The following is a 26,758-nucleotide window of genomic DNA, read 5'->3' as shown; positions in this document are numbered from 1 at the left end:
TTTCATTTTGACTCAAGAAAATCCATTTTGCATTACTTTCTATGGGAAAGCATGCCTTGGTTTTGGAACGCTTTGGTTTTGGAACGGACTTCTGGAACAGATTAAGTCTGAGAACTAAGGTACCACTGTATATTGATTTCAATAGGGCCCAAGTTCAACTAACTTAGGCTGGATTCAAGTACCGCTGCATGTATATATATATATTTGAAATTATAACATTTTAGGTGATGTGTCTGTATTTTCTACATGAGCCAGGGAAGAGCACAACAGAGGTCCCTAGTCTATAAGGAATGTTCTGCGGTTTACATTTGAAACGAGAGGTTATGGTGCCTGCATGTTACACATACACTGACTAACCACATGCTTATTTTCAAAAGAATTCCTTTTGACTCATATAGGCAATCAGTTTTAATTTACTAAGGGTAGCCAAATAATAGGCAAGCGGCTGCTTCTACCAGTGCAATTAAGAGTACGGACATGCAAAACATTTTCTCCCCCAAATCTAAACACCACTTTGTTAATTCACACTTTGCTATTTGGCACACTCCATAACTCACCTGTAAAAAAGTGGCAGCCAGCCCAGTCGTATGCGAAGATTAAATAAAAGAACTATTTAATGAAGTTTCATATTACTACTTTCTTATTACTGGTACAAATTGTTCTGTAGGAGAGCACCTAATTTAGTGAGCTAGCCCAAATTAAAAATAAACTCCGCTTTTTCAAGAAAATTAACATAGGGAGCTCATTTTTTAGATATATAAAAAACAGTACGTGTCCAATAAGGCACTGCACTAACAAAGCCCTGAGCATTATGGCTCCGGCAGAGTGGAAGGACATATGTTTATGCTTATTTTAAGAACTTTATTTATGACACAAATGATTGGGAATAGTTTGCAGGGTAAAATAAATAATAATTTTGCAGCAAGAGAATGGAAATGCTGGCCTTATTTATTTTACTCTTCTAGCCCACCCGGTTCTTGAAGGTCAAGTCACAGATAGGGTTCTTCTGCGGTAGGTAAGCCACCATGCTTCCAAGATGAGAAACTGAGGCTGAAATACAGCAACTTAGCCAAAGCTAAATGTCTTCGCAACACACCCATCACAAGATCCAAGAGCATGTATTGCCTGTTCTGCCCACATTGTAAGCCGGAGACCAAAGCCCCCCCCCCCCTTAAATATTGTGGCACGGAAAACCAGACCGAAAGGAGGTGGACCAAAAGCGCTTCTAAAGGACATTTAGAAAAGATATAGATGCTTTGACGGTGACAAGTGTCAAAGAGTTTGTTCCATAAATGCAAATGTCCATTTCCTGGGCGAGCTACTCAAGTAGGAATACAACTCCAGCCACTTTTAAAGGTAAAGGTACCCCTGCCCGTACGGGCCAGTCTTGACAGACTCTAGGGTTGTGCGCTCATCTCACTCTAGAGGCCGGGAGCCAGCGCTGTCCGAAGACACTTCCGGGTCACGTGGCCAGCGTGACAAAGCTGCTCTGGCGAACCGGCACCAGAAGCAGCACACGGAAACGCCGTTTACCTTCCCGCTATAAAGCGGTACCTATTTATCTACTTGCACTTAAGGGTGCTTTTGAACTGCTAGGTGGGCAGGAACTGGGCAGGAATTGCTAGGTGGGCAGGAGCCACTTTTAGGCGAAGCTAATTTTCTGGATCCATTTCAATCTGTTTTCAGACCTGGTCTTGGCCTTGACAGATGCCCTCTAATAAGAGAAAGACAGTGTGTGGGGGGGGGGGGTGACCCTGCTAATACTCCTGGGTCAGCTTTTGATACCATCATAAACATGGTAGGCTGCTGGATTGGAAATAGGGGGCCTAGCTTTTTCTCTCTTATCAGGAAGGCTCAGGGGTGCCAACTTGGAATAAAATATTGGGCAGGGGGACAGGTGAGTCCAGCCCCACATAAATGATCACAAGATGCGGTGCACACATACTGTCAGGGACCGTGCTGTGGAGGATCCTGAATCTTCACAGGAGCAGTGGGACAGTATAGATTTGAAACAGCGGTATGCAGAGGGACATAGTCCAGAAGACAGAAGCTGGGAAGAACCGGGTAGTGAACAGCTAGGAGAAGAAGGACTGGGAGAAAGAGAGCTAACAGACTCTCTCTCACTGGAAAGCGTACACCCGCCCGGCCTAAGGTCACCACAAGCTGATAAGGCGGCAGCACAGAAAGCAAAGTGGTTGCGAGACCAGGTTGCAAGACGCGGAAGTGACATGGATGACAAGGGGGGAAGTGGGTGGAATCCTTAACTGGGAGCACCTTTGTCCAAGGAATGGCTGCTTTGTTCTCTTGCTGTGCTCATTAAAATCTCTAAATGGTACGAGACTGTTTTTGCTTTGTTCTGCTTACATAAAGATAAAGGGACCCCTGACCATTAGGTCCAGTTGTGACCGACTCTGGGGTTGCGGCGCTCATCTCGCTTTATTGGCCAAGGAAGCCGGCATACAGCTTCCGGGTCATGTGGCCAGCATAACTAAGCCGCTTCTGGCGAACCAGAGCAGTGCACAGAAACACCGTTGACCTTCCCGCTGGAGCGGTTCCTATTTATCTACTTGCACTTAAGGGTGCTTTCGAACTGCTAGGTGGGCAGGAACTGGGCAGGAATTGCTAGGTGGGCAGGAGCCACTTTTAGGCGCAGCTAATTTTCTGGATCCATTTCAATCTGTTTTCAGACCTGGTCTTGGCCTTGACAGATGCCCTCTAATAAGAGAAAGACAGTGTGTGGGGGGGGTGACCCTGCTAATACTCCTGGGTCAGCTTTTGATACCATCATAAACATGGTAGGCTGCTGGATTGGAAATAGGGGGCCTAGCTTTTTCTCTCTTATCAGGAAGGCTCAGGGGTGCCAACTTGGAATAAAATATTGGGCAGGGGGACAGGTGAGTCCAGCCCCACATAAATGATCACAAGATGCGGTGCACACATACTGTCAGGGACCGTGCTGTGGAGGATCCTGAATCTTCACAGGAGCAGTGGGACAGTATAGATTTGAAACAGCGGTATGCAGAGGGACATAGTCCAGAAGACAGAAGCTGGGAAGAACCGGGTAGTGAACAGCTAGGAGAAGAAGGACTGGGAGAAAGAGAGCTAACAGACTCTCTCTCACTGGAAAGCGTACACCCGCCCGGCCTAAGGTCACCACAAGCTGATAAGGCGGCAGCACAGAAAGCAAAGTGGTTGCGAGACCAGGTTGCAAGACGCGGAAGTGACATGGATGACGAGGGAGGAAGTGGGTGGAATCCTTAACTGGGAGCACCTTTGTCCAAGGAATGGCTGCTTTGTTCTCTTGCTGTGCTCATTAAAATCTCTAAATGGTACGAGACTGTTTTTGCTTTGTTCTGCTTACATAAAGATAAAGGGACCCCTGACCATTAGGTCCAGTTGTGACCGACTCTGGGGTTGCGGCGCTCATCTCGCTTTATTGGCCAAGGAAGCCGGCATACAGCTTCCGGGTCATGTGGCCAGCATAACTAAGCCGCTTCTGGCGAACCAGAGCAGCGCACAGAAACACCGTTGACCTTCCCGCTGGAGCGGTTCCTATTTATCTACTTGCAGTTTGATGTGCTTTCGAACTGCTAGGTTGACAGGAGCAGGGACCGAACAACGGGAGCTCACCCCATTGCGGGGATTTGAACCACCAACCTTCTGATCAGCAAGTCCTAGGCTCTGTGGTTTAACCCACAGCGCCACCCGCGTCCTTTTGTTCTACTTATTTACTGCCAAAAGAGGGGAGGAAACTAGTCCTTGAAGCCTGACACACACCATTTGAATGGCAATGCCCATCAACTGGGGGAGCAGCCCCCTCCAATATTTTATTGGGGGGCAGCAAAGGGACCTCAGCCCCTAGGATTTGGCTTCTATGGGGGGGGGGGTTGATTGAAGAGGAGATGTGGGGGTCTACTGTTTGCCCCCATGGCATTTATGCTGGTGTTCCACAGGGCTCCATCATGTTCTCCATGGTTCTTAATATGCTTATGGAATCACTGAGTGAAACTATCTGGGAATTTAGCAGGAGAGTCCTAAAGGAAGGTCTGAGATCAGTAGTGGACTGGACGAGGATCAATAAACTGAAGCCCAATCCTGATAAAACTGAGGTATCATTGAAGGGTGGTTCATGTGCTCAGGGAGGTGAGTGTTTAAGCTGTTCAGGATTCGGCTGCACTCCCAATGAAGGATCTGGTTCACACTATTGCTGGAATCTCAAGTGGCATCAGCTGCATGGAGCACCATTCCAGTTAGACAGATGTAATGCACTGTACATGTGGCTGCCTTTAAAGGCTGCTCACAAACTGCAAAATATAGCTATTAGGCTGGACAAAGACCCCCCCCCTTTTTTGCCAAGCTTTTAACTTTTAAATACTGTTTTAAGGCTTTTTAAAAAAACCTATGTACCTCCTGTGTTGTTTTGTTGCTGTTTTAAGGCTGTAGTGTTGTTATTCCTTACGCTGTTTTCAATATTGTAAGCTGCCCTGGAAATGTTTAAATTAAACGATGGGATGCTAATTTTAAAAATAAATGTGATCTAGCCAGTGAGAGTACCAACGTATGTGTCCATATTATGGCATCATATAGGTGTTTTCAAAGGGACATGGTATAGTCACAGCAGCCAAGCCATTTAACACTTTGTAAGTCAGAACCAGCGCTGCAGGGGTCTGCACAGTTTAAAGTAAAAAAAATGGGAGCAATTGCCGAAATTTGACTCCCCATCTCCTTTTCAAGTTTAATGATTGATGAGTTGTTTGAGATATGTCTAGCCAAACATGCTATTCTGTTTCTGCTATCAGGGTGGGCCCCCGTCATTTACACCTGCCACACAAGTAGGCAAGGTGACTTGGAAAGCAAAGATATATGCACATTGTAAAACTGAATAAGGGTGGCCAAAAGCCATTTTTTTAAAGAACAGAAAGTACAATGAGAGGTTTTTAAAATGCAGAGTTGGAAAGCACAGATGATCTGCACACGCTGCGAAACAAAATAAATGGGGGAAAGGCGGCCAAGAGCCATTTTTTTAAAAAAACAAAAAAGCAGAAGGAGAGGTTTTTAAACAAAACATTGAAAAGCATTTTGTGGAAAAAGGAGAGTCACTGAGAACATAGAAGGTAGCATTAAACTATGGGTTCACGATTTACGAGTGGACCACAAACTCATACCAGGCCGATATTAGTTACCTAGTTTTACTGAATATAATTCATTAAAAAAAAAAATCTATTGCAAGTATGAAAGGTCCAGGGATTATGGGTTTCAAATAAATCCATACAACTCAGAAAGTGGTTTAATTAAACAAAAAATATGGGGTCATTATTTCTCAGCCATACTCAGTAGCTTCTTTCATTTAAAAATGAGTTATATGCAAAGATTCTTAAGAACGTCAGAAATATGTTTAATATAAAACCATATTAATATTATGGAAATCAATTTGGAAACGCTATTGTTTTAAACACACACAAATATTTAACATCCAAAGATTTAAAATGTAGGACCCAACGAACTTGCACTTTTACAAGCACCGTATAAAGCGCATGTTGCAATTCCAGAGAATCTACGGTATCTTTTTGTATGGCAGCACCTATACTTTGGAACATTAGCCAGGTGCCCTCAGAATACACACTTTTTTTTATTTCAGCAAGGCATATAATTTATATATATATATAAGTTGCACTGATTTTACAGGGACACAAATTGTCTATAACGGCAACAGGAACATCACTTTTTCATCTCTTCCCAAGTTTAGTATGAGATTCCCCTTTTTTCAGATTCTACACAACCCATTTTGCTCCGTTTCCCTTACTTCACGTTGCACCGCAATTAGCAAAATGACAATACAGCGGTACCTCAGGTTAAGAACTTAATTTGTTCTGGAGGTTCGTTCTTAACCTGAAATTGTTCTTAAACTGAGGTACACTTTAGCTAATGGGGCCTCCCACTGCTGCCGCGCTGCCGGAGCACAATTTCTGTTCTCATCCTGAAGCAAAGTTCTTAACCTGAGGTACTATTTCTGGGTTAGCGGAGTCTGTAACCTGAAGCGTCTGTAACCTGAGGTACCACTGTAGATAAATTAGGTACAAAAACCAAACAGAAGCCCAGTCACACCTGTCAGGAACCCCATTTTGGTTCGCGAAACAGAATCTGACTGTAACACACATGAGATTTATTTCCCAGTAGAAAATAGAATGCACAGAAATCACAACATGCCCTTCTTTATGGCTGCATGCCAAACTACTCAATCTTTCAATGGTACACTGCAATCACTCAATGCTACGAAACCAAGTCCTCTTACCTGTGGGTGTGCTGCTACGAAACGACGAGGAGGGGGTAATGGGTGGCGTGACTGGCGGAGTAAGGCTCCCACTGCTGTGGCGTGGAGGAGTAGATACGTTTCCCCGGGACACCGAACTTGATAGAGTCAGGGAGAGTTTAGGCTGGATTTTCTTCTTCAGGGATTCCTGCTCTCGCCGGGCTGCATCAGTCATAAACCTGCAACAATGGCGATGCCAATGGGTAAGAGGAAAATCGTTGTGAAACAAGAGCGCTGAACAAACATTCAGTACAAACACTTGATGCTACTTCTCAAGTTGTGTTTCTGAAGTTGTGGCTTCCACAAGTTACCAGGACTTGGACTGAGATTCCGACTAAAGATCAGGAAGAGCTTTCTGACAGTAATTGCTGTTGGATCGTGGAATGGTCTCCCCTTGGAGGTTGTGGACTCTCCTTCCTTGGAGGTTGTAAAGCTTAGGTTGGATGGCCGTCTGTCATGGATGCCTTAGCTGAGGTTCCTGCATTGCAGGGACTTGATGACCCTTGGGGTCCCTTCCAACTCTATGATTCTGCATCATAGAGTTTTTGATTCATGGCATATGTACTCCAATCATTTAAAACAACCACTGAGATTCTGTGACATAAGTGCAGCACAGGCTATGGGGTCCCACACAGATACAAGTGGGTGGCAGTTTTTAGCACGTTATACATGTGGCATTTTCAAAGTTAATTAAAGGGGGGGTTGGCCCACCTAAAAAAGCAGCACTGCATCAGACAGGGTGCTGAACTAGAAGATAAATGCATTTTACAAAAAGGCTTATAAACTGTCAACTAGACACTTATTTCTTAAAAAATGAGAATTGACATACAAAGTTTCCCTTCACATTCCACCACTGCTATTCTCCTGCTTTGTGACCCACTATTAGACACCTGCTCCCTGAAGCCATTGTGACATAATGATGATGTCAACTCCTGTGTTCTGTTAGTTCTACAGTTCTACTCCCATTGCTGTCTCAGCTGTATCCCTGGTGAGAGTTAAACATGTTCCAGTTGCAGGGAAGTGAAGGGAGATGGATAAAGAAAACTACCAGCAGGACTCAGAGAAGAGAAGGGAACTGGATATACCCTGGGGGGCCACATAGCTGTCTGTGAAATGCAAACCATTGAAGCCATACCATTTTAAATACAAGCATGCTGTTTTAAGTTGCTTGTGGATTGCCCTGGCTATATTAAGGGGATTTGTCTTACAGTAAAGCTGCACTTACTAAAGAGGAAAGTAAAAAATGGGCATTACCGATACATTACTTCTCCACTTAAGTTTCTGATGGTACTGAGGTAGCTCCTCATCACTATATATATATATATATATATATATATATATATATGTGTAGACACACACACACACAGAGTCATACCTCGAGTTGAATGCACTTTGGGTTGAGCGTGTTCAAGTTGCGCTCTGTGGCAACCCGGAAGTAACAGTGCGCTACTTCCGGGTTTTGCCGCTCGCGCATGAGCAGATGCTCAAAATGACGTCACGTGCATGCGTGGTAGCGGCAAAACGCAACCCACGCACGCGCAGAGGCGCTGTCACATCTTGCGTTCCATTCGGGATGCGAACGGGGCTCCGAAACGGATGTTCTGTGAGGGAGGGCATCACGCAAGAAGCCAAGAATGACAGTGGAGAAGGTGGGACTTTGAAGGATGAGGGATGGATCCCTATGTATCAGGGCTCGGGAACCTCAAGTGCAGGGGCCTGAGGAGTCCCATCACTCAGCCCAAACACTGAAGTCCTCCTCCAAGGGTCTTCTGGAGGTTCCCTCCCTGTGAGAAGTGAGGTTACAGGGAACCAGCAGAGGGCCTTCTCGGTAGTGGCCCTCTCCCTGTGGAATGCCCTCCCACCAGATGTCAAGGAAATAAACAACCATCTGACTTTTAGAAGACACCTGAAAGCAGCCCTGTATAGGGAAGTTTTTAATGTTTGACATTTTACTATATTTTTATATGTACTGTAAGCCACCCAGAGAGGCTGGGGAAATCCAGGCAGATGGGCAGGGCATTATTATTATTATTATTATTATTAGTCAAGGCCTCTTGGGAGTCTCTTCACCACACCCTCCCTCCACAGGCCACACCTCTCACCAGCCCTACTGCATACCCTCCTTCAGGGTTTCTGGCTGGTTGGGATATGTTATTGAACTGATAATGCCTCTTGGATGCCTGGATAGAAGATAGGAGTGTGTGTAGACACTAATCTCTTGTACAGAGGCAACATTTGCATCATTGCTTCCCCCACTTTTGCCTCTTGCCCCACCTACCACCACAAGCATGTGGTCCTCAGAAGCTTGCCCAGATGGGAATGTGGGTCTTGGGCTGAATACGGTTCCCCACCCTTGCTATATTTCGTGGCAAGGTCAGAGGCCTGGCTTTTCTCCATCTCAAGTAGCATCTCATAGCTTCACTTTACTCCCACAAGACACCACGGTTTCCATTTGACTTCTATGGGAAAACATGAATCTTCTCATTTTCCATCGTGCTATAATAATACACCAACAGATTGTGATCACTACACTCATTTGCTATCAAGTTTTTCAACAACCAAAGCAGACCTCAACAATTCCTTTCTGAATGACATTTTCTCTACAGGATACGTTACAGGGCAATTTAATGTATAACAGTGCAGCGTCCCAAAGTATGGGCAGCCATTAAGTAACTAGGCGAAACTAAATGTTCTAGACGCAAAACACAATTTTTTTCAAAAAATAATGCTGATAGATTACACAAACTAGATAATGTAACCATCAAGCCATCCATTAAAGCCAAAAGTTAATCAATTGCCAGGAAAACAAATTACTCCAGATATTAAGGAGCCAGCCATTCTTTTGTGCTCTGTTTTCCTCCTGCAGTTACCTCTCCAGATGAAGCTTTTTCCAAGTGGGGATAACCCTTTCAAGCATGTCCTCTTACAATGCTAACTACCTTCTGTCTACCTTTCAGCAGTTAATTACCAAACTTGTCATTAATTACTGACAACAACCCATTTCATATGGACCGCTGCATCAACTAGAAGAAATGTCTTATATTCTGGCTGCTGCAGGGAGGGGTTGGTGGTGCAGTTATTAGCTTGCCCAGACTAATTTTTCAAAAGGCTGAATAAAAATGGTGCAATAAACCACTGAGTACATTTTAATGTAGCAATTATTATCCCAGAATTCACCTTCACAGCAGTTAACAGCTAGCTTGTTAGGGCATTCATCAGCCTTGCTTTTGCTTTGGATCATTAATTAACAATCCAGTTGTCACTTGCTGCTAACAATACATACTTGATGTGTTACTGCTTAATAATAGGAAATAGCTTTATGGACGCTTATATTTCATTCCACATCCTCTTTGTAACATGGTTCAGATGCCTTAGTGTATTGTACAGTAATAATAATAGTAAAAATCTTTAAGAGATGTATTGCACATTATTGGGCTGGACAGAGCAATATCTCTTTAATTAAATGCATTTATGCTGTATTTAAAACATATTTTGAAGCACACCATTAATTGCTTAATTTATTCCAGACTGCACCGCTCCTATTCAGTGACATGAAGGAAGCTTAAGAGTGCAAAGCTCATGAGGGAAAAGATTTCAGGGGCAATCCAGTCTTTCCTCCACTAGGCCTACAAGGCTTTATAGAGCACTAGGGCGATGGCAGCTGGTGCTGTGATCACGACCACATTAGGCCTCATGCCACCGCAAAAGCCTCACCCACACCTAGAAAGCGCCACATGTTTGGCTGGCAAAATGGGAAGCTCTGTTCTAGGAGAGTGACGCAGGCATCACTCTGCAGGCAGCAGCAGGCAGGAGGGTGACAGAGGTTGACAGAGCTCACGAGAGAGACACTTCCATCCACTGCAACCTCCAGCCCAGCAGAAAACGGAGTTGGATTTCTCTGCCAAACTTAAAAAAAAAAAAATACATAAAAGTTTAATTTAATTGAGAGGAAATTTCAAAATCGAAGAATGGAAACTGTTGGAAGGGCAGAACCTTGTCTTAGCAAGTGGAACGTCTGGGCGTAATCCTTGCAAGAACAAGAAAAGTTACGCTGACCCCTCAAGATGTGTGAGATAGAGGCTGAAAGGAGCAGGCTGGTGGGTCAACTTGAGAGCCTGACTCAGCACAGAGCAGGAAACTGAAGAAGAATAGACGTCTGAAGTCTGCTTAGGAAGGACAAAGACAGCACAATCCCAGGGCTTAACGAAATACCCAGGAAACTCTGTCTTTGGTGACATGAAGAGTACTTCCTCAAAGCAGAAAATAACTTAGTAAGCCACCTTGAAAACGGAAGGCTGCTACAATATACTGCTGCTTCTTGTGATTTCCACAACACATATCAATAAAAAATTACACTAGCAGCCTGACACTGTGCTTATTTACTCAAAAGTAAATTCTACTTTATTCGGTGGGATCTACTTTCAAGTAAGTGTTCTTGGGACTGCACCATGAGTCTTTGTTCCCACTATAGGAACATAACAGGAAGTTTATTGCTAATCCAAACATAGGGTTGTATCCATTCCAGTGTTAGTCTCACTCAAAGTAAACCCATTGAAATGGATGAGCATGACCAACAGGCCCAGCTTAGCAGGAGATGAACCCACAGAATTCATGTTTTGGCATGTTATGAGATGAAGTCTAAACTGCATTTTTTCAAAATGGCCTCTGTTATTCATACTGAGATGGCATGCACGAGTCCTGCATATCTGTATATCCTTACGTTGTAGCTGAACCCCAAAATCATGACTGGTTATCAAAGCTACTTCATTTTTGTGTTCATTTTCAAAGCAAATCATACACTGTGCTAAGATGGTAAGTTTGCAGCACTGTAAAACCGATAACTATTAATGTACAACTTTTTTAAAAAAAAAAACGCAGGCATTTTATGAGGCATTAAATTTACCTGGCACAGAAGGAGTCATAAATATGTGTAGATTGAACCAGGAGATATAAATATATCAAGAGGATATACAGGAAATCCAATTAACCAAAATGCATACTATTTTTCAAGACACTGCCTAATTTCTTTCACGTTGTCAGTCTTCACACTCTGCGTGTCAGCTTCATAATTCATCTGCCACTCAGCAAATTATTTTTAACCATAGGCTTCTTAGATAAGATGCCTGTCATTCTTCTAAAAAAAGCAGCAGCAGAGCATTTTCGAATACAGAATTGCTTGGCCTTGATTTCTTCTAGATTTAGAACAATGATTTGACATTAAGGCCACCATACATTTAACACATCATGATACCACTCTAAACAGTCATGGCTTCCCCCAAAGAATTCTGGTAACTATCGTTTGTTAAGGGTTCTGAGAACAGTTCTGAGACCCCCGTTTACACATTAAACAACAGTTACATATGAAACGAATACCACACACAACAGCTTCAGTTCTGTGCTTAGTGTTACAGGCAAAATGATCAGTCTTCTTAATAACATGGTACTTCCAAAGGAGAAAAACACTGATCAATCTCACACACTAATGGGAAACTCATTTCTCAAATCATGGGTCCTTAGGTAGCCAAAGTAATGCTATACATACCCTTCAAGTGTCCCGGTTTTCTAGGGACAGTCCCAGTTATGAAAGCCATCCCGGCTTCTGATTTGATCCTGGAATGTCCCTATTTTCCCTGCCAGTGGTGCCGCTGCCAATCTTGAGTAGCAGCTGGCACTTGTCTCAAGCAGCGGCAAGGGAGCATCCCATTGCCTCTCCATGGCTGCTCCATGGCCATTGCTACCCAACTCCTTCCTTGGGTAGCTCATAGTGGCTGCAGGACAGCAGGTGAGGCTGCCACTGCTGAGGCCCAGCCCCATGTCACATACTGGCTCTGACGGTCAGGCAAAGAGCAGGGTTGCCCTAGATGGGAAGAAAGGGGGAGCGGAGCAGAGCGGAATGCAATTAGTCTTGATTTGTTTAAAAAAAACCATTTGTGCAGCCGCATCTAATCTTGCCCCTATTCTAACTATTTATTGGTGTGTGGTTTTTTGTGTGCAAATCTACCAATGAATAAAATAAAATAAGATCAGGATTAAAGGGTTTTCTCAGGAATGTGGCGGGTGTATGTGCTGTGTCACATTAGTGTTGCATTGGTGGCACTTGCCCTTCATCTGATAGGAGACGCTCGGGGGTGGGGGGGTTGAGAAGGGTGAGTTGGAGTGAGAAATGTTCTTATTTTCATGAGGAACGTTGGAGGGTATACATTATAAATGCATGGAATGGAGGTATCGGCAGGCTTCGGGAACCATAAAGTTTGCAAGTAGTACAAAAAAACCCCCACACCTCACCATGGTGTGTGTGTGGGCAACTAAAGAAGGAAATCCACCAAATGGAGCAAAGAATAGGCAGCATGCTCGGTTTCCACATAATGTTGACTGTTGGTGGTGGGGCTGGAAAATGCATTTCCCCCCACATTTCACAATACAGTCGTACCTCAGAAGTCGAACAGAATCCATTTTTGGGGGGTGGGGAAGTGGTAACCTGGTGCTTTAAATGTATGCTATGAAGGTGGCAACTGTTATTATAAGGCTTTTTAAAAATGAGTATTACAAGAGCAATCTGTCCTGCTAGCGTCATAACCATGGATCAAATAAATTGAGGTATGTTTGTCAGAGCACCCTTCAGTTCCTATGGTTTCATGCCCAACCCCTTCTGTAGACTCGCTGTCTTACTTTGGACAATTCTTTCCCAAGCTCAACTTACCCAAGCACAACTAAAGTTGGATAATTTACAAGCTAGTGCAACAAAGTTCTTTTAAATGTAAACATAATAGAGATGAAATGATAAATAGGAGTCACAGCAAAAGGTGAAAACATAGTTGGGGGGGTGTGTATCTTTGAAGAAATCAATTAATCCTGTTGCTTCCCACTTCCTCTGGAATTACGGGAAGACCTGTAACGATCTGCTGTGATAGGAAAGGACTGCCATTTGAAGAAGAATACCCTCTGTCTGAGTCAGACCGCAGGAAGTTTCTTGAGCGTTGCTTGATCTGCTTCATCATCACTATCGTGTAAATCAGGGGCTGTTGTTTTTAAATTTATTTCAAGTGGAAAAAAAGGTCAGGAAATGGGAGTGTAAAATACACTGTGCTGTACAACCGTACCATAATATATAGTGATACAAGGGGAAAATATGCAGCGCAATTTAGGAAGGCCTTCTTGTAAGTGGGGAAAAATGCATAAATTGCCATTTTAATTAATTTCCTAATGTAAAGCACAGCTGCAGTAAAGTTGGCAAATATAAGTCACCTTTACAGTTTGCGTTTCTCAAATGAAATCATGCTTTTTAATTGGGTCTTAATGTGTGCGAAGCTATGTTTTATTTACTCGCTATTACAATATCAGCATTTTTATACTTTCTGCTTGCTTGTGCAAACAAACTTTATTAATACATATATCTGAATGCTCTAATCTCAGTTACAATGTACCAGTTTGAGTTTCAACAATTAACTGGCCTTTTTTTGCGGACCCCCGCTGCTATGTGAACTAGCTGTAGGCTATTAAAATAATGAGTCCGGACTGAGTCATCTGATCTCATGCTTGATGCAAAGCCTGAGGAAAAGGACTTTGCCCACAATTCCTAGTCTGTTTACCAGACTAAGCCCAGACTGTTGGGAGCTTTGTCCAAGAATTCCCTTCCCCCTTCCATGCATAACATGGTATAACAGAGCCCTCTGGAGGTCAGTATTATTGCTTTGCTCATTCAAAACTATTTTGCCCTCCAAACAATGTAGAATACTCTTTTCAAAGTCTATTATGGCAACAAAGGATAAAATAGCACGCACCCTTGTGAAATAGCACAACCCCTCAACCGTTGTAGGATTTTTTTATCAATAAAAACAACTATGTTTTGGGTGCATCTATATTTTTGATGCAGAGAAAATATGCCATTCTGGGAAAAAAGTACAAACTGATCTTGTGATGTTGTCAGCACGTGTAAGGTAGGTCGCAGATAGCCAAGCCAGAGAATGTTGGATCAGAATAAGGAAATACTTTGTTCTATTAAAAGAAATATTGCAGAATTTACAAAACATTCAAGAAAGAAAACATTTTCTTACAACTGCATGAATAAGTTTTTGAGTCTCATTTATTTAAAAAGAGACCTTGTGCTTTGATATAACACACAGTTATATTTTTGATTTCCTGCCCACAGTCTCACTAAAATGCCACAGGGCCTTAACTTGTAATGGAAGCATAAACAATTTAGATCGTGATATTTATCCTTCTGTCAGATATATGATATCAAACGTATTTGTAAATTCGCATTTCAAAATATATTGTGACATATTTTACTGTAAAGATTTCCCTCTGCCATTCATTGAAGGTAGTGATCTAGCAATGAAAATGTGCAAATCCTCTAAATTCTTATAGAGCAAAAGCAATTTAAATTTACGAGTTTCCAGTAAATGTCTCCGTATATGTAGGCCAATGTATTTTACACAGCCCTACTTGTGATAAATCTATTGTGCACCAGGTCTAGAGCGTCACCTTTTCCCTGAAAGCATTATCTAAAACTGCCCAACTCTTTCCAGATCCCTTCTAAAAAACTGTTACAGCAAAGCTCTAAGATTCCTACATATGAACAGAACTCTGCTTAATAAAGAACTTAGCTTCAAGCAGGATGAACAGAATTAAAATGAAGTGAAACCATATAAAATATTTTGATATCGTTGGTGTATATCAAATCTTTACAAAGATTATCAGAAATTAGAAACAATGGATGGTACCCTTTGGAGCATAGCTATAAAACTGTGGTGACAGAAAGAGAGAGAAACAGAGAACAAGCATATCCAAGCAATAAGATAACCTAAATATTCAGATCCACTGAAGTCGCCTGTCACTGTACAGAGCCCAGTATTCGTCACAATACAAAAGTAAATACAGAATCTGAATGTCCTGGCAACGTTTACCTCCCTGGACCTTCTGTTTCTCATATGCTTCATCTGATACAGAAATTCAGACTACAGGGCAGCAGGAAAATTCAAACAATGCATACTGCTCACTGTTCTACTCAAGAGTGTTGAGAGAAAACAGGTGACAAGGATTAAGAACAAAATTAAATTTGCATATATCCAGCTATGGAATGGAAAATTAACACCAGTGTAACATGATTTAATAGCGGCAACATGGCCACAAAACGAAAAAAGCATAAAATTTAAAACCAGTCCTGTTGAGTAGCTAATATGGCAGATAAAGGAAGGATGAAAACTATTCTGCAAAGCTCTTGGCAACGATGGGAAGACAAAAGCTAATGGAAGAAACAGACCTAAAAGCTAAATCAACTGGATGACAACAGGCTATCAAATGTTAGCTGATCACAATCATTCTACCAAATCCTTCCAAATATACATGAAAGTGAAGTGCGAAAACCACAGATGGCGCATGAATGAATGAACAAAATACAACGAATAAAACTCTTTGAAATGAAAATAGTTCACAGCCGGGCTCAGAACAAGCAGGAAGACCAGGCGCAGGAGTCGGGTGGAGCTGTTGAATACTGTATTCACGGTGTTAACTAAGAAATGGCTGCTCTAACCTTCTTTTCTATGCATGCTGTTGTTTAACCCAAGATCCAGCTTTCCCAAAAGGGGATGCAGGGAGTTGTAGGTCATTTGCATATATTACAAAAATGTATATTTTCCCGTTTACTAACATTTAGGACATAGCAAGGTTTCTAAAAAGCCATGCTATAAGCCAGCTTTCCCCCAACCAGCCAAGCATGAGAACTTTTTAAATATCTAATCTGAATTTTGAGAATTGTTTAATGCTAGCATTGGTGTGTGTCCCCTACTGACAGAAACAGGGAAATCGTAATGTGTCGCTCAACCTCAGTATGGTAGAACCAATGCAATACGATTTCTGTGCAACTTTTTAATAATTTCCTTGAATATGTTTGCACTCTCACGTTTTCGTGGAGTTAGGATAAAGAGATGAAGAAACCCATGCCGGTGTGCCAAGCCCTGGCCCACGCAGTGGTGTAGCGTGGGGGGTGCAGGGGGAGCCGGCCACACCGGGTGCAACATCTGGGGGGCGGGGCGCTCGCACTCGCAGCTCTCTGCCCCTACCTGGCTCACTCACTCTCTCTCACTGCAGTGCTGGCTGTGCGAATCCGATCCGTGCCGCCGGGTCGCCGCCCACTGTGGAGGGGAGGGTGCCAGGCGTGCGGTGCGGTACAGAGAGAGAGCGAGGGACTATCTGGGGGAGGGACAGTGCAGCGGGGGGGGCGCAAATTACTTGCCTTGCCCCGGGTGCTGACAACCCACGCTATGCCACTGGGCCCACGTCTAGCAAGGTCCAGTTATGGCCTCTCTCAACACAGAAGTGAAAGTCTCCAGGGGCCAATGATACAGCTGTGCCCAGGCTAAAGCCTTGTGCTTTGGCAGAGACCAGTGATACCCATGAACAATGCTAGCATGAGAATCCTGGACCTAGTGAGGTGGGGTAAGTTGGATATCATCCAGTAAAATATTCAAGTGATAAAAAAATCCAATAAACCTAGATTATTTCTGGACTGGATCCGTAAGGGCCGGTATGAAATAATGACTTTGGTCCAAATATTCCTTAGTGCTCTCCTGTTTCCAATTAAAGCATGTGCTTTAATGCTGGACTGTGGACTGCACCGAGAAAACTTCCATTTAAACAATACTTGGGCAATACACCCCATAAAGCATGTGACTCTGCCCAGAGAATCCCGAGAAAGGTCCTTTCACCTTCACAGAGTTACAATTCTCAGTATCCTTAACAAACTACAATTCCCAGGATTCTTTGAGGGAAAACATGTGCTTTAAAAGTGTGTGTTGAATGCATTTTAAATATATGGTCTGACCTTACATAAATCACAAGTCCCAAAATATACAATTTGGATTGTTTCTGAAAGTACTCCTGTTTCGTTTACAAGAGTCCTTTCTGCCATGTTTTCGTTAGGGTCGGACTCACCTTGCCTCTCCTGTTTAGTAATAATAATTACACACAAACACACACATATATTGTCATTTAAACTTGTATTGCCTACAATACAAGCTTTCTGTTTTTACCAGACTAAGCCTGGAAGTCAATGCCACAAACAATATCAAGGTCAGATGTATAATCAGAGACTTCTATGCTTTCTTAAAAATGAGGGTGCTCTGATACAAAATTTATGAGAAGTAATCTCTTGAAGATTGCTATTAACACGCTCAATAATTTTCTTACTTTTTCGTCCAAGAGGCTTTATTATTTGTAGCCTGTCAGTATGACACATAAATTATGAGCCTTGTTCACCTATAATAGGATAAAATGAAACTTCAAAATTGACACTTATGAAGAAAAATGGGAAAGTCCTTAGCACCATGATACCAGCTAAAGTGTGAACAATTTGCCAAATGGTACAGGCAACCAAGTTGTCAAACTTTAGGGGCAGAAAAAGCATAAACCAAAAATATGAGACCATCTAGTCAATACAGCTCACAGAATCCAGTACAAAGTTAGCCCTTTGATCAGATAATTATAATAATATAATGTAAGTAAGTTTGAAAACATACGAAATATAATATTGAATTTGTGTTATGCCCAGAGAAGATATTCTGGGCAAAAAATCTGAAAATTTTCTGATGCAAACTACCATATGCAGAGCAATTTGCACAGGAATTAATTTTCAAGAAAATCACTGATCAAAGTAAATTGCAGTGAGTTTAATAGAACTTAAAGGTAAAGGGACCCCTGACCATTAGGTTCGGTCGTGACCGACTCTGGGGTTGCAGCGCTCATCTCGCTTTATTGGCCGAGGGAGCAGGTGTACAGCTTCTGGGTCATGTGGCCAGCATGACTAAGCCACTTCTGGCAAACCAGAGCAGCGCACAGAAACGCTGTTTACCTTCTCGCCAGAGTGGTAACTATTTATCTAGTTGCACTTTGACGTGCTTTCAAACTGTTAGGTTGACAGGAGCAGGGACTGAGCAATGGGAGCTCACCCAGTCGTGGGAATTTGAACCGTCCACCTTCTGATCGGCAAGTCCTAGGCTCTGTGGTTTAACCCACAGCGCCACCCGCATCCCTCTTAATAGGACTTACTCCCAGGTAAATGAGCAGAGAATTGCCGCCTAGCTTTCTTGTACTTAAGACCTATTAATTTCAATAGGACCTAAGTGATGATTAACTTTTCACTATTGATTTCACTGGTACCTCAGTTCCACACCTATTTTTCCTCTGCTCTTTCCAGGCATGGTGCATGCTTTAAAACTTCGTATTCAAGCACCCCTTTTTTGCTCCCCATGAAAACCCCACTCTCTGAAGGTCAGTCAGAGCAAACGTCAATCTGCAGAGAACCCGAATTGACATATGCTCTGACTGAGCATTAAAAAGCAGGGTTTTCACCAGGAAAACTCATGGCAAAAGAAAAACAAAAAACTGTTCCGACACAGAGCTTTTAAGCGTGGACCTGTGCCTGGAAAGAGTGAGGCAAAAGGTAAGTGTAGATAAGCCCTAGCTTAGTCTGCATCTAATCCTATGCCATAAAAGGTGAGATATAAATAGTTAAAACAAACAATGGCTGTGTTCACACATAATGCTAAACCATTAATTTAATAAGCCAGTCTCATAATCAATGGCTTGAAGCTGACCTGTCAAAACTTATCAGTTTGTTTTAAACCAGGATTCCTGGTGTGGGCATAATGCTAAGCAGGATTCAGTAAATGCAAAAATAAGCTCTGGTGAAGAACCTCCTCATAGCTGCGTGGAAGGAGGAGAACAGGGAAGTGTATGAACCCAACACTTCACTCTTGTCTCATTCTGGCTTGTCCATACAGAACCAAACAAGAAAATGGCAAAGGGTTGTATTCAACTAAGTCCTACCTAGAGTAGAAACACTGAAATTAATTTAACCTAGGTTAGTCTTGACTATTAACGTCAATGGGTCTACCCTGCATAAGACTAGCATTGAATACCACCCTAAGAATTTGTGTTTTGCAGAACAATGGGGGTTTGGTAAAATGGTGAGATGCTAATGAGAGACATAATGCTAAATTAAGTGGTAACACTGGGAGAGCATGATTGGCAGGCAGGACCTAGAGATTCCTGCCTAAGAACTTTATAGCTCTAGTGGGAGCAGCCCTGGGCTTGAATCAGGAACTATATAGACAAGGCTCTCTGTACCCTGAACCACCAAGGCTGCTGGCTACATAAGGGAATGGCCAACAGTTCCAGCTGGCATATGCACATAAGCCTCTTGTTGTGGGGAGTCAGGTGACCACTATAGCACCACCAACTGACATAAATCTCCCAGACCTGCTGCCTTCCCTCAGTCTAGACCACTGTTCTTCGACTTTGGGTCTTCAGATATTGCCAGGCTGCAACCACCTTCATCCCTGAGCATTGACTAAGTGTATGGTGGAAGTTGTAGTCCAGTAACACCTGCGACCCAAGGTTGAGCAATACTGGTCAACACAAGGTCATTAGGTCTTCCCTCCTTGCTGGTCTTTAAGCTTGCCTAGTCCCTCAGGCTTTAGCTGCCTTAAAGGTAAAGGGACCCCTGACCATTAGGTCTAGTCACGGCCAACTCTGGGGTTGCGGCGCTCATCTCACTTTACTGGCTGAGGCAGCCGGCGTACAGCTTCTGGGCCATGTGGCCAGCATGACTAAGCCGCTTCTGGCAAACCAGAGCAGCGCACAGAAATGCCATTTACCTTCCTGCCAGAGCGGTACCTATTTATCTGCTTGCACTTTGACGTGCTTTTGAACTGCTAGGTTGGCAGGAGCAGGGACCGAGCAATGGGAGCTCACCCCGTCGCGGGGATTCGAACCGCTGACCTTCTGATCGGCAAGTCCTAGGCTCTGTGGTTTAACCCACAGCACCACCCACGTCCCTTTTAACTGCCTTACAACCAGCAAATAAATATGCAGAGAAGCATAGGTGCCGACTGCTAGGGTCTGAGGCAGTCTTGGCACCCTGAACATATTTTTTGAGGAAGCTGGGGCCCCTCAATTTTGAGAGGGCGTTCAGCTCTGCCCCCTGTCTCCTTGCAATGTCAGGGCTCCTCATTCCTCTGGAGAAGCTGGCGCTTCTGCAGACAAGCTAACTACATCAGGCTCCTCTCTTCCTCTACGTCACCTGGCAGCAGCCATTCCATCAGAGTCGGGCATCAGGGCTACACCAATCCCCAAACACTTTGAATACCAGCTAGTCATTATAGGAACTACCATGTAACTGTAAGAACTGCACCTCGGTTTTCTTGACTTCTCCCTCCTCCGCCTCCATTTTTGCTTTTATGTCGTGTCTTAAACTGTAAGCCTGCAGGCAGTCTGTCTTGTTTTTGTTGCCTTAGGTAAGCCACTCTGGGAGCCTTTTCGGCTGAGAAGTGAGGTAAAAAATTCTTCAAATAAACAATCGTAATAAATAAACCTGACTCGAGGGCCTGACGTGCAGGTACTGTCTGAAGGTTTCCAAGCCAATTTTCCACGAGTCTGACTCTGAAGGCTAGAAATTTCCTTTAAAATATAACTGAATCCTCATAATTGTGTGTCACTCAGCAGGTTCGGCATGAAATTCCAACATATGCAGACTTGCAGGAGAAAAACAGTTCTATTCATACTACAGGATTTTTTTTATTTTTTTTTTAAAAGTCCACTAAATAGGAATGTGTCATGTAGAAATCAATTTAGGAAACCACATTTCTCTTCTCTGGGCTATATGCATCATTATAACTGATACAATCAGCCTACAAAAATGTTTGATCAGCACCATTCTTTGTATCTGTCCAGATTTTAGAGGAGATGATTTTTTTAAGCACTTTTGGGCCAGTTGCAGGGTTTTTTTTTAATTTAAAAACACATCTTGTCCACATCAGGACAAGCTTTCTCACACAGAAATGCATACCATGTGGGCTACCTGCTGAGTTTTGGCAAGCTTGGCAGACTTAAGGACATAATGGGCTAGCCAGTTGTAGTGGGGGGAAAACCTCCCTGGGAATATTTAAGTCAGGAAAGAAAAGGAGACTTTCCTCCAATGCTTCTTACTGTGAGCTGGCAAAAAGAAGATAAGGACAGGAAATTAGATGTTAAAACCAGTGTATTGGTTCCCCCCCCACCAAAAGGAGACACGTTGCGATTTGCCAGCACAATATTTTTGAAATCCGGTATTTCAAATCACCACACAGAAGCTTAAATATACTTGTTCTTTTAGGTGGTTGATGGTTTAACATCTGATTTACACTTCTGTTTGAGATTAGAAAGCAGACTGCTTGATGCAAATTTATCCCTTTGTATCTGTGTTTGGAACTGAAGGTGCAGAGGGTAATTCCTATTTCTTTCTAACATTCCATTATTAGTGTCTAATGGGTGTGTATTAGGCAAATTTCTTAAGAACATTTTAACCTTTTGTTTACTTTCCAGACCTGAACTTTATTAAAGAACAAAACAACCGTGATAAGAAACTGTGGATGGTCTGTATGTCCCAGTGCAAAGAAATGGGTGATATATTATTTTTAATGATAGTTACTAAAACCACTGTATTGCTGGAAGCATTTCAGACAGCTCACTAAAAAAGAAGAAGTTATGTGACAAGGCTTGTTGGGAATGGAAAATAGGCTTTTGCTGCCTGTTGCTGTTTCTCACCCAGCTGGCACAACCAAAGTTTGAGTGTTGTTGCACTCCTTTTTAAAATAAGTATCCTTCCCAGAATTACAGGATAATTCCCAAACACAAGTGTGCCAGCAGTAATTCTGGCATTAGCATGCATCGTGGGAAGGAAATGTAAAAGATCATACAAGGAAAATATTGTCAAAAATTGGTTTAGGGGGGGAAATGTGTCACTAGCACTTAATGAGAACTAATACTAGAGATAGACTAAGATTAACTATTTTCCTCTCAGTAGAATGACATTTACAAAACAATACAATAAAGGGTGCATCCAGTTGTGTTCCTTCATCTGATAGAAAGTTATTTGACCCAGAGGATTGAGGGACACACCTGCTCTGCAACATAGTAAGAGGATTCAGGAGAAAGGGGAATTTGCAAAAACCACCTCCTCCTCATTTCAATTCACTCTGGATCAAAGATATTTCTGTCAGTGCAGGGAAACAGTTTGATATAGTCCTTGGTGAATGTATGAGTTTTTCCAAGAATAAATAAAGTGAATTCATTCTTTATTCCACCCAAAATTTCACAAAACAGACACTCGTTTTATTATGAATATCCATCTCTCTGATCATTTTAAACTCATCTTTAGAGATGTAGAAGCACCTGTCAGGTGGCTTTTGCTTTACAATTTCAATTTTTCTAGGGTTGCCATATTTCAAATAGTGAAAATCCAGACAGAAAAGCCACCGAGCTTCCTTTTGGCACAGTTGTTGAGCTGCTTTTGGGGGGAGGGGGTGTTGCAAATTTGTTGGGCTTTTTTTTTTTGTTCTTTTGAACTTTGAACTTTTGTTCAAAGTTGTTTTTGAGCTATATTTATGGGAAATCAATCAACATAGGCTGCCATATGTATGGATTTCCCCAGATATTTAGCCAATTTCTGCCTGGACGCTGCTGCTGAATGCAGTGTTCTGGATATATCCGGGAAATTCCAGACGTATGGCAACCCTAATTATTTCAAGATGCACATTAATACAGTTTACACCAATGCAAACTGTTATGACAGCTTAACTATCCATGTTTAAGAAGTAAGCATTAGACCTGAAGATCATTCTTCAGTGTGATAAAGCCTTCTATCTTACACAACATGTAAACTTGGATAGCCCACCATCTGAATGAAGCACAAGAAAGGGCACAGTTAATGAAAGGCAATAATCCTTTCAAATGAGAAGTAAAAAAAAATCTCAGAATCTGACAGATACGCGAACTGCAAAATTAGACATGAACTTCAATCATCCGCATGTTTGGTTAGTAAGAATGGTGATAAAGATGATGATGATACTGAACATTTGCATAGTGCTAGCAAGTACTCAAAGTGTGTCACATACTTTTTTTGGTTGTAATCCTAAGAACAATCCTATGAAGGAAGCAGTGGTGGAGCAAACAGATCAGACGCCTGGGGCGAGCCGGGGCAGGACACTCTGCGGGGGCCTCTGAGGAGTCTGCCTGCCTCCTCCCACTCAGCCGCTCTACAGCTGAGGGGGAAGCGGTGGGCGGACCGTTTGGAGCAGCGCAAGACGCATGGCTCAGGCACGCTGCAGGCTCCTCAGTGAGTGCCACCCGGCATTTTGTCAACCCCCTCAGTGGTGACATCCAGGGCGGACCATCCCCACCACACACCCCTTCCTCTGCCCCTGGAAGGAGGTCAATAGTGTTGCCACCCCTACTGCAAATGGGGAAACAGAAGTTCAGTGAGTTGTTTGCCTAAAGCTAACAGTAAGATCATGGCAGGAGAGAGAACTGGGATCTTCCCGATTCACTGTTTAGGCCAGGGGTCAGCAACCTTTTTCAGCCGTGGGCCGGTCCACCATCCCTCAGACCATGTGGTGGGCCGGACTGTATTTTGAGGAAAAAATGAATGAATTCCTGTGCCCCACAAATAACCCATAGATGCATTTTAAATAAAAGGACACATTCTACTCATGTAAAAACACGCTGATTCCCGGACCGTCCACGGGCTGGATTGAGATGGCGATTGGGCCTTAGGTTGTCTACCCCTGGTTCAGGCTCTACATTACATCAGGTTTGGGGGGGGGGGGAAGTTCAATCAGGCTTATCTCTAAGTAAAGAGAACAGGATTGTACCCTTTTTATTTTACTTTAAAAAGGTAAAGGGACCCCTGACCATTAGGTCCAGTTGTGGCCAACTCTGGGGTTGCAGCACTCATCTCGCTTTATTGGCCGAGGGAGCAGGCGTACAGCTTCCGGGTCATGTGGCCAGCATGACTAAGCTGCTTCTGGCGAACCAGAGCAGTGCACGGAAATGCCGTTTACCTTCCCACCGGAGCAGTACCTATTTATCTACTTGCACTTTGAGGTGCTTTCAAACTGCTAGGTTGGCAGGAGCAGGGACTGAGCAATGGGAGCTCATCCTGTCGCGGGGATTCGAACCGCCAACCTTCTGATCGGCAAGTCCTAGGCTCTGTAGTTTAACCCACAGCGCCACCCGCGTCCCAAAGTATTTTACTTTAGTTTGCTATAAAATATCCTCAGCATGTGAGTACACTATAGTCTTCTTTGGGTGCTCATACAATTCCCAATTGCATGAAGATGGACTCTCTGGCCCCGGGCACATCAACATGGCCCCTGCTGGCTCTGCCACCTACACACTGGGTGGAAGTACCAAATCAGGGAGGCTGCTCTACAAATGACAAAAGCATTTAGGATCAACCCCCCTAAACAATTATGAGAGTTATTCCAACATTCCATAGAGCAGCTTTTAAAACTTAATTCCCATAATAAGAATACTCTCCTCTTCATGGAATATTTTAGGGGCTTTCGTGTTATTCCTTTCTATTGGTACGACTGTAGGCATAATCCAAATGGAAAGTTTTCTTCACAAGTCCCACTGAAGTAAAGGGGGTTCACACAGGAGACCTTACCAACAGTTTACAGCCTATATTTGTATTTGAGGTCGTGTTGTTACACCTACAATATTCTTAGCCTCTAGATGCTTCTAAAAAAAACAAAAACAAAACCCCTTAGTACTGTGTTATTGTCAGGACATATTTGAATGCTGTGTCTTTTTAATTAACTGGAAGCCATTTGAAAGTGCCACAAACTGTTCATGTGTGAACCTATTGAAGATAAGAGAGTTGCACTGAATTCAAAGTGCAGAAGCTTGCTAATGCTAACAAATTAGTTCTGCTTTCAAGACGGAACACTTCTCTCTTTAATGTGTCAACTTATTACAGAAGGACTCCAGTTACTGCTGGAGCAGTCATACTAAATCAGCTTTTCAAAATTAATATTCTTTTTTTGCAATCAATTATGAGTGTTTCAGCCTCAGATAGATGCTGAACAGACACCTCAGCACAATATTATCACCTCGTCCACAAATGAGCTCAACACAGAGACCTGATCTTTTTGCCAATATCACATCAAATTATTATCAGCAAATATTGAAGTGAAACGATTCCTAAGTACTACTTTGCTTAATTTTGTTTCAGGCTGCACTTAATCTTTATTCATCTTTAATGAGTATTTATTGTATGACCCTGACAGCTTGCTACTTCTGTGATAAATTATCTGACTCAAGTCTGATTAAAAATGCAACCCTGAATGCTAATTATCTGAACAGACCTGCTTAATAATAGCATTTCTTGTCAATTATGGAGCCATAGAATGGGTGCCAGTTGCAACACGCATCAACAGCCTCTTCTTAGAGGCAGATTTCCCATAATGCTTTATCATCTGCCACACATAAATCCAGGATTCTGTACCTGTGGTGACCTCCTTATTAGTGAACTGACAAAATGATGAAGCAAGCCAGCAACAGAACTTCAGCAACAAGACAATAATGGACTGCAGTTGCAATCACTGGGAGCTCAACAACCCAGAGTCAGTGGTAGTTCCTTTAATCTCTAGTCTCTGCTGGACCTCTTGGTTTGAGTAACAAAGTCCATATCCCACCTGTATTTAATAAGCTGAAGAACAACCTCTGAATATAGGACACAGAGATAGAATAGCACTATTTTCTTGGTAGAAAAATATATATATACATTTACGATTGCAGCTATCTGAATAGAATTTAAGCATAAGTATTACTACCCCTGCCAACTCATCATTCAGCTTAATGAGAGTAGTTTTCATGTACATAAAACCAGCAACTATTAAGAGCTTTGTCCTACCAAACAAAGAGTAGGTAACAATTAAATAGAGATGGGTGTTTGTAGACGCCATGCTCATGCACGTGAGAGTGTGCATCAATGACACTTTTTTGAACCAGCAAGTTGGAAGGAAGCAAAGGCCACATATCACTCTCTATGATAAACACATAAGAACGTCATCACAGAGCCCTCACTGGAGAGCCTTATTACAATCCTGGATTTGAAGCCGGGGGGGGGGGGGAGTAGATCGAGGGGGGGGTGATGTGTTGGCAGTAGCAAAGGAAGGCAGGGATGGGGGTGTGTGCAGTGCACCGGGCGCCACTGCTAGTCAGAAGCCATGACATCGACAGACACTAAATATACAGTAAAACCACAAGGACAGATAAAATAGAAGGGAGTCATGTATGGATTGTGTACGTTAGATATCCAAGTCCGCTTTACAATTAATTGCTAATTAATCTGATTTCTTTGCCCTAATCTTCCTAGCTGTCAGAGAAGAACAACTTTATTAATGGAGAACAACTCTATTAATAAAGTTGTAAAATTGTGGGTACTACTCAGCAGCCACTTCACCCTCTCCGCCCTAGTTAGGTTGGTTTCCTGCTCATATAAAGGAGTCAATATGGCTGTTCTCACCTCTGACCTATGGAGTGAATTCCAAGGGATGGGGCTGTGATCATTGACTAAGATCCTACACCTACTGATTGAATAAATGGAGGAGAGCAAGAGAAGAGGGA

General features: G+C 42.9%; 1 protein-coding gene across 2 annotated transcripts in view; it reads right to left on the bottom strand.

Annotated features, from left to right (window-relative positions):
* JAZF1 (JAZF zinc finger 1) overlaps positions 1-26,758 on the bottom strand; it is a 130,199-nt gene that overhangs the window by 15,529 nt on the left and 87,912 nt on the right. Inside the window, exons 1-2 of one of the 2 annotated variants that reach the window (XM_083405202.1) lie at positions 7,022-7,126; positions 6,293-6,489 (exon numbers count right to left, since the gene is read on the bottom strand). In XM_083405202.1, the coding sequence (XP_083261328.1) occupies positions 6,293-6,489; positions 7,022-7,074 (250 nt within the window). In that variant the 5' untranslated portion in view covers positions 7,075-7,126. Of the gene's footprint in view, positions 1-6,292; positions 6,490-7,021; positions 7,127-26,758 lie in introns of those variants that run through there. The other variant, XM_083405201.1, reaches the window with a different exon arrangement.

This window comes from Podarcis tiliguerta (assembly GCF_965153285.1).
Source record: "Podarcis tiliguerta genome assembly, chromosome: 12".
Taxonomy (NCBI): Eukaryota; Metazoa; Chordata; class Lepidosauria; order Squamata; family Lacertidae; genus Podarcis; species Podarcis tiliguerta.
This window is presented reverse-complemented; position numbering and strand designations above follow the sequence as displayed.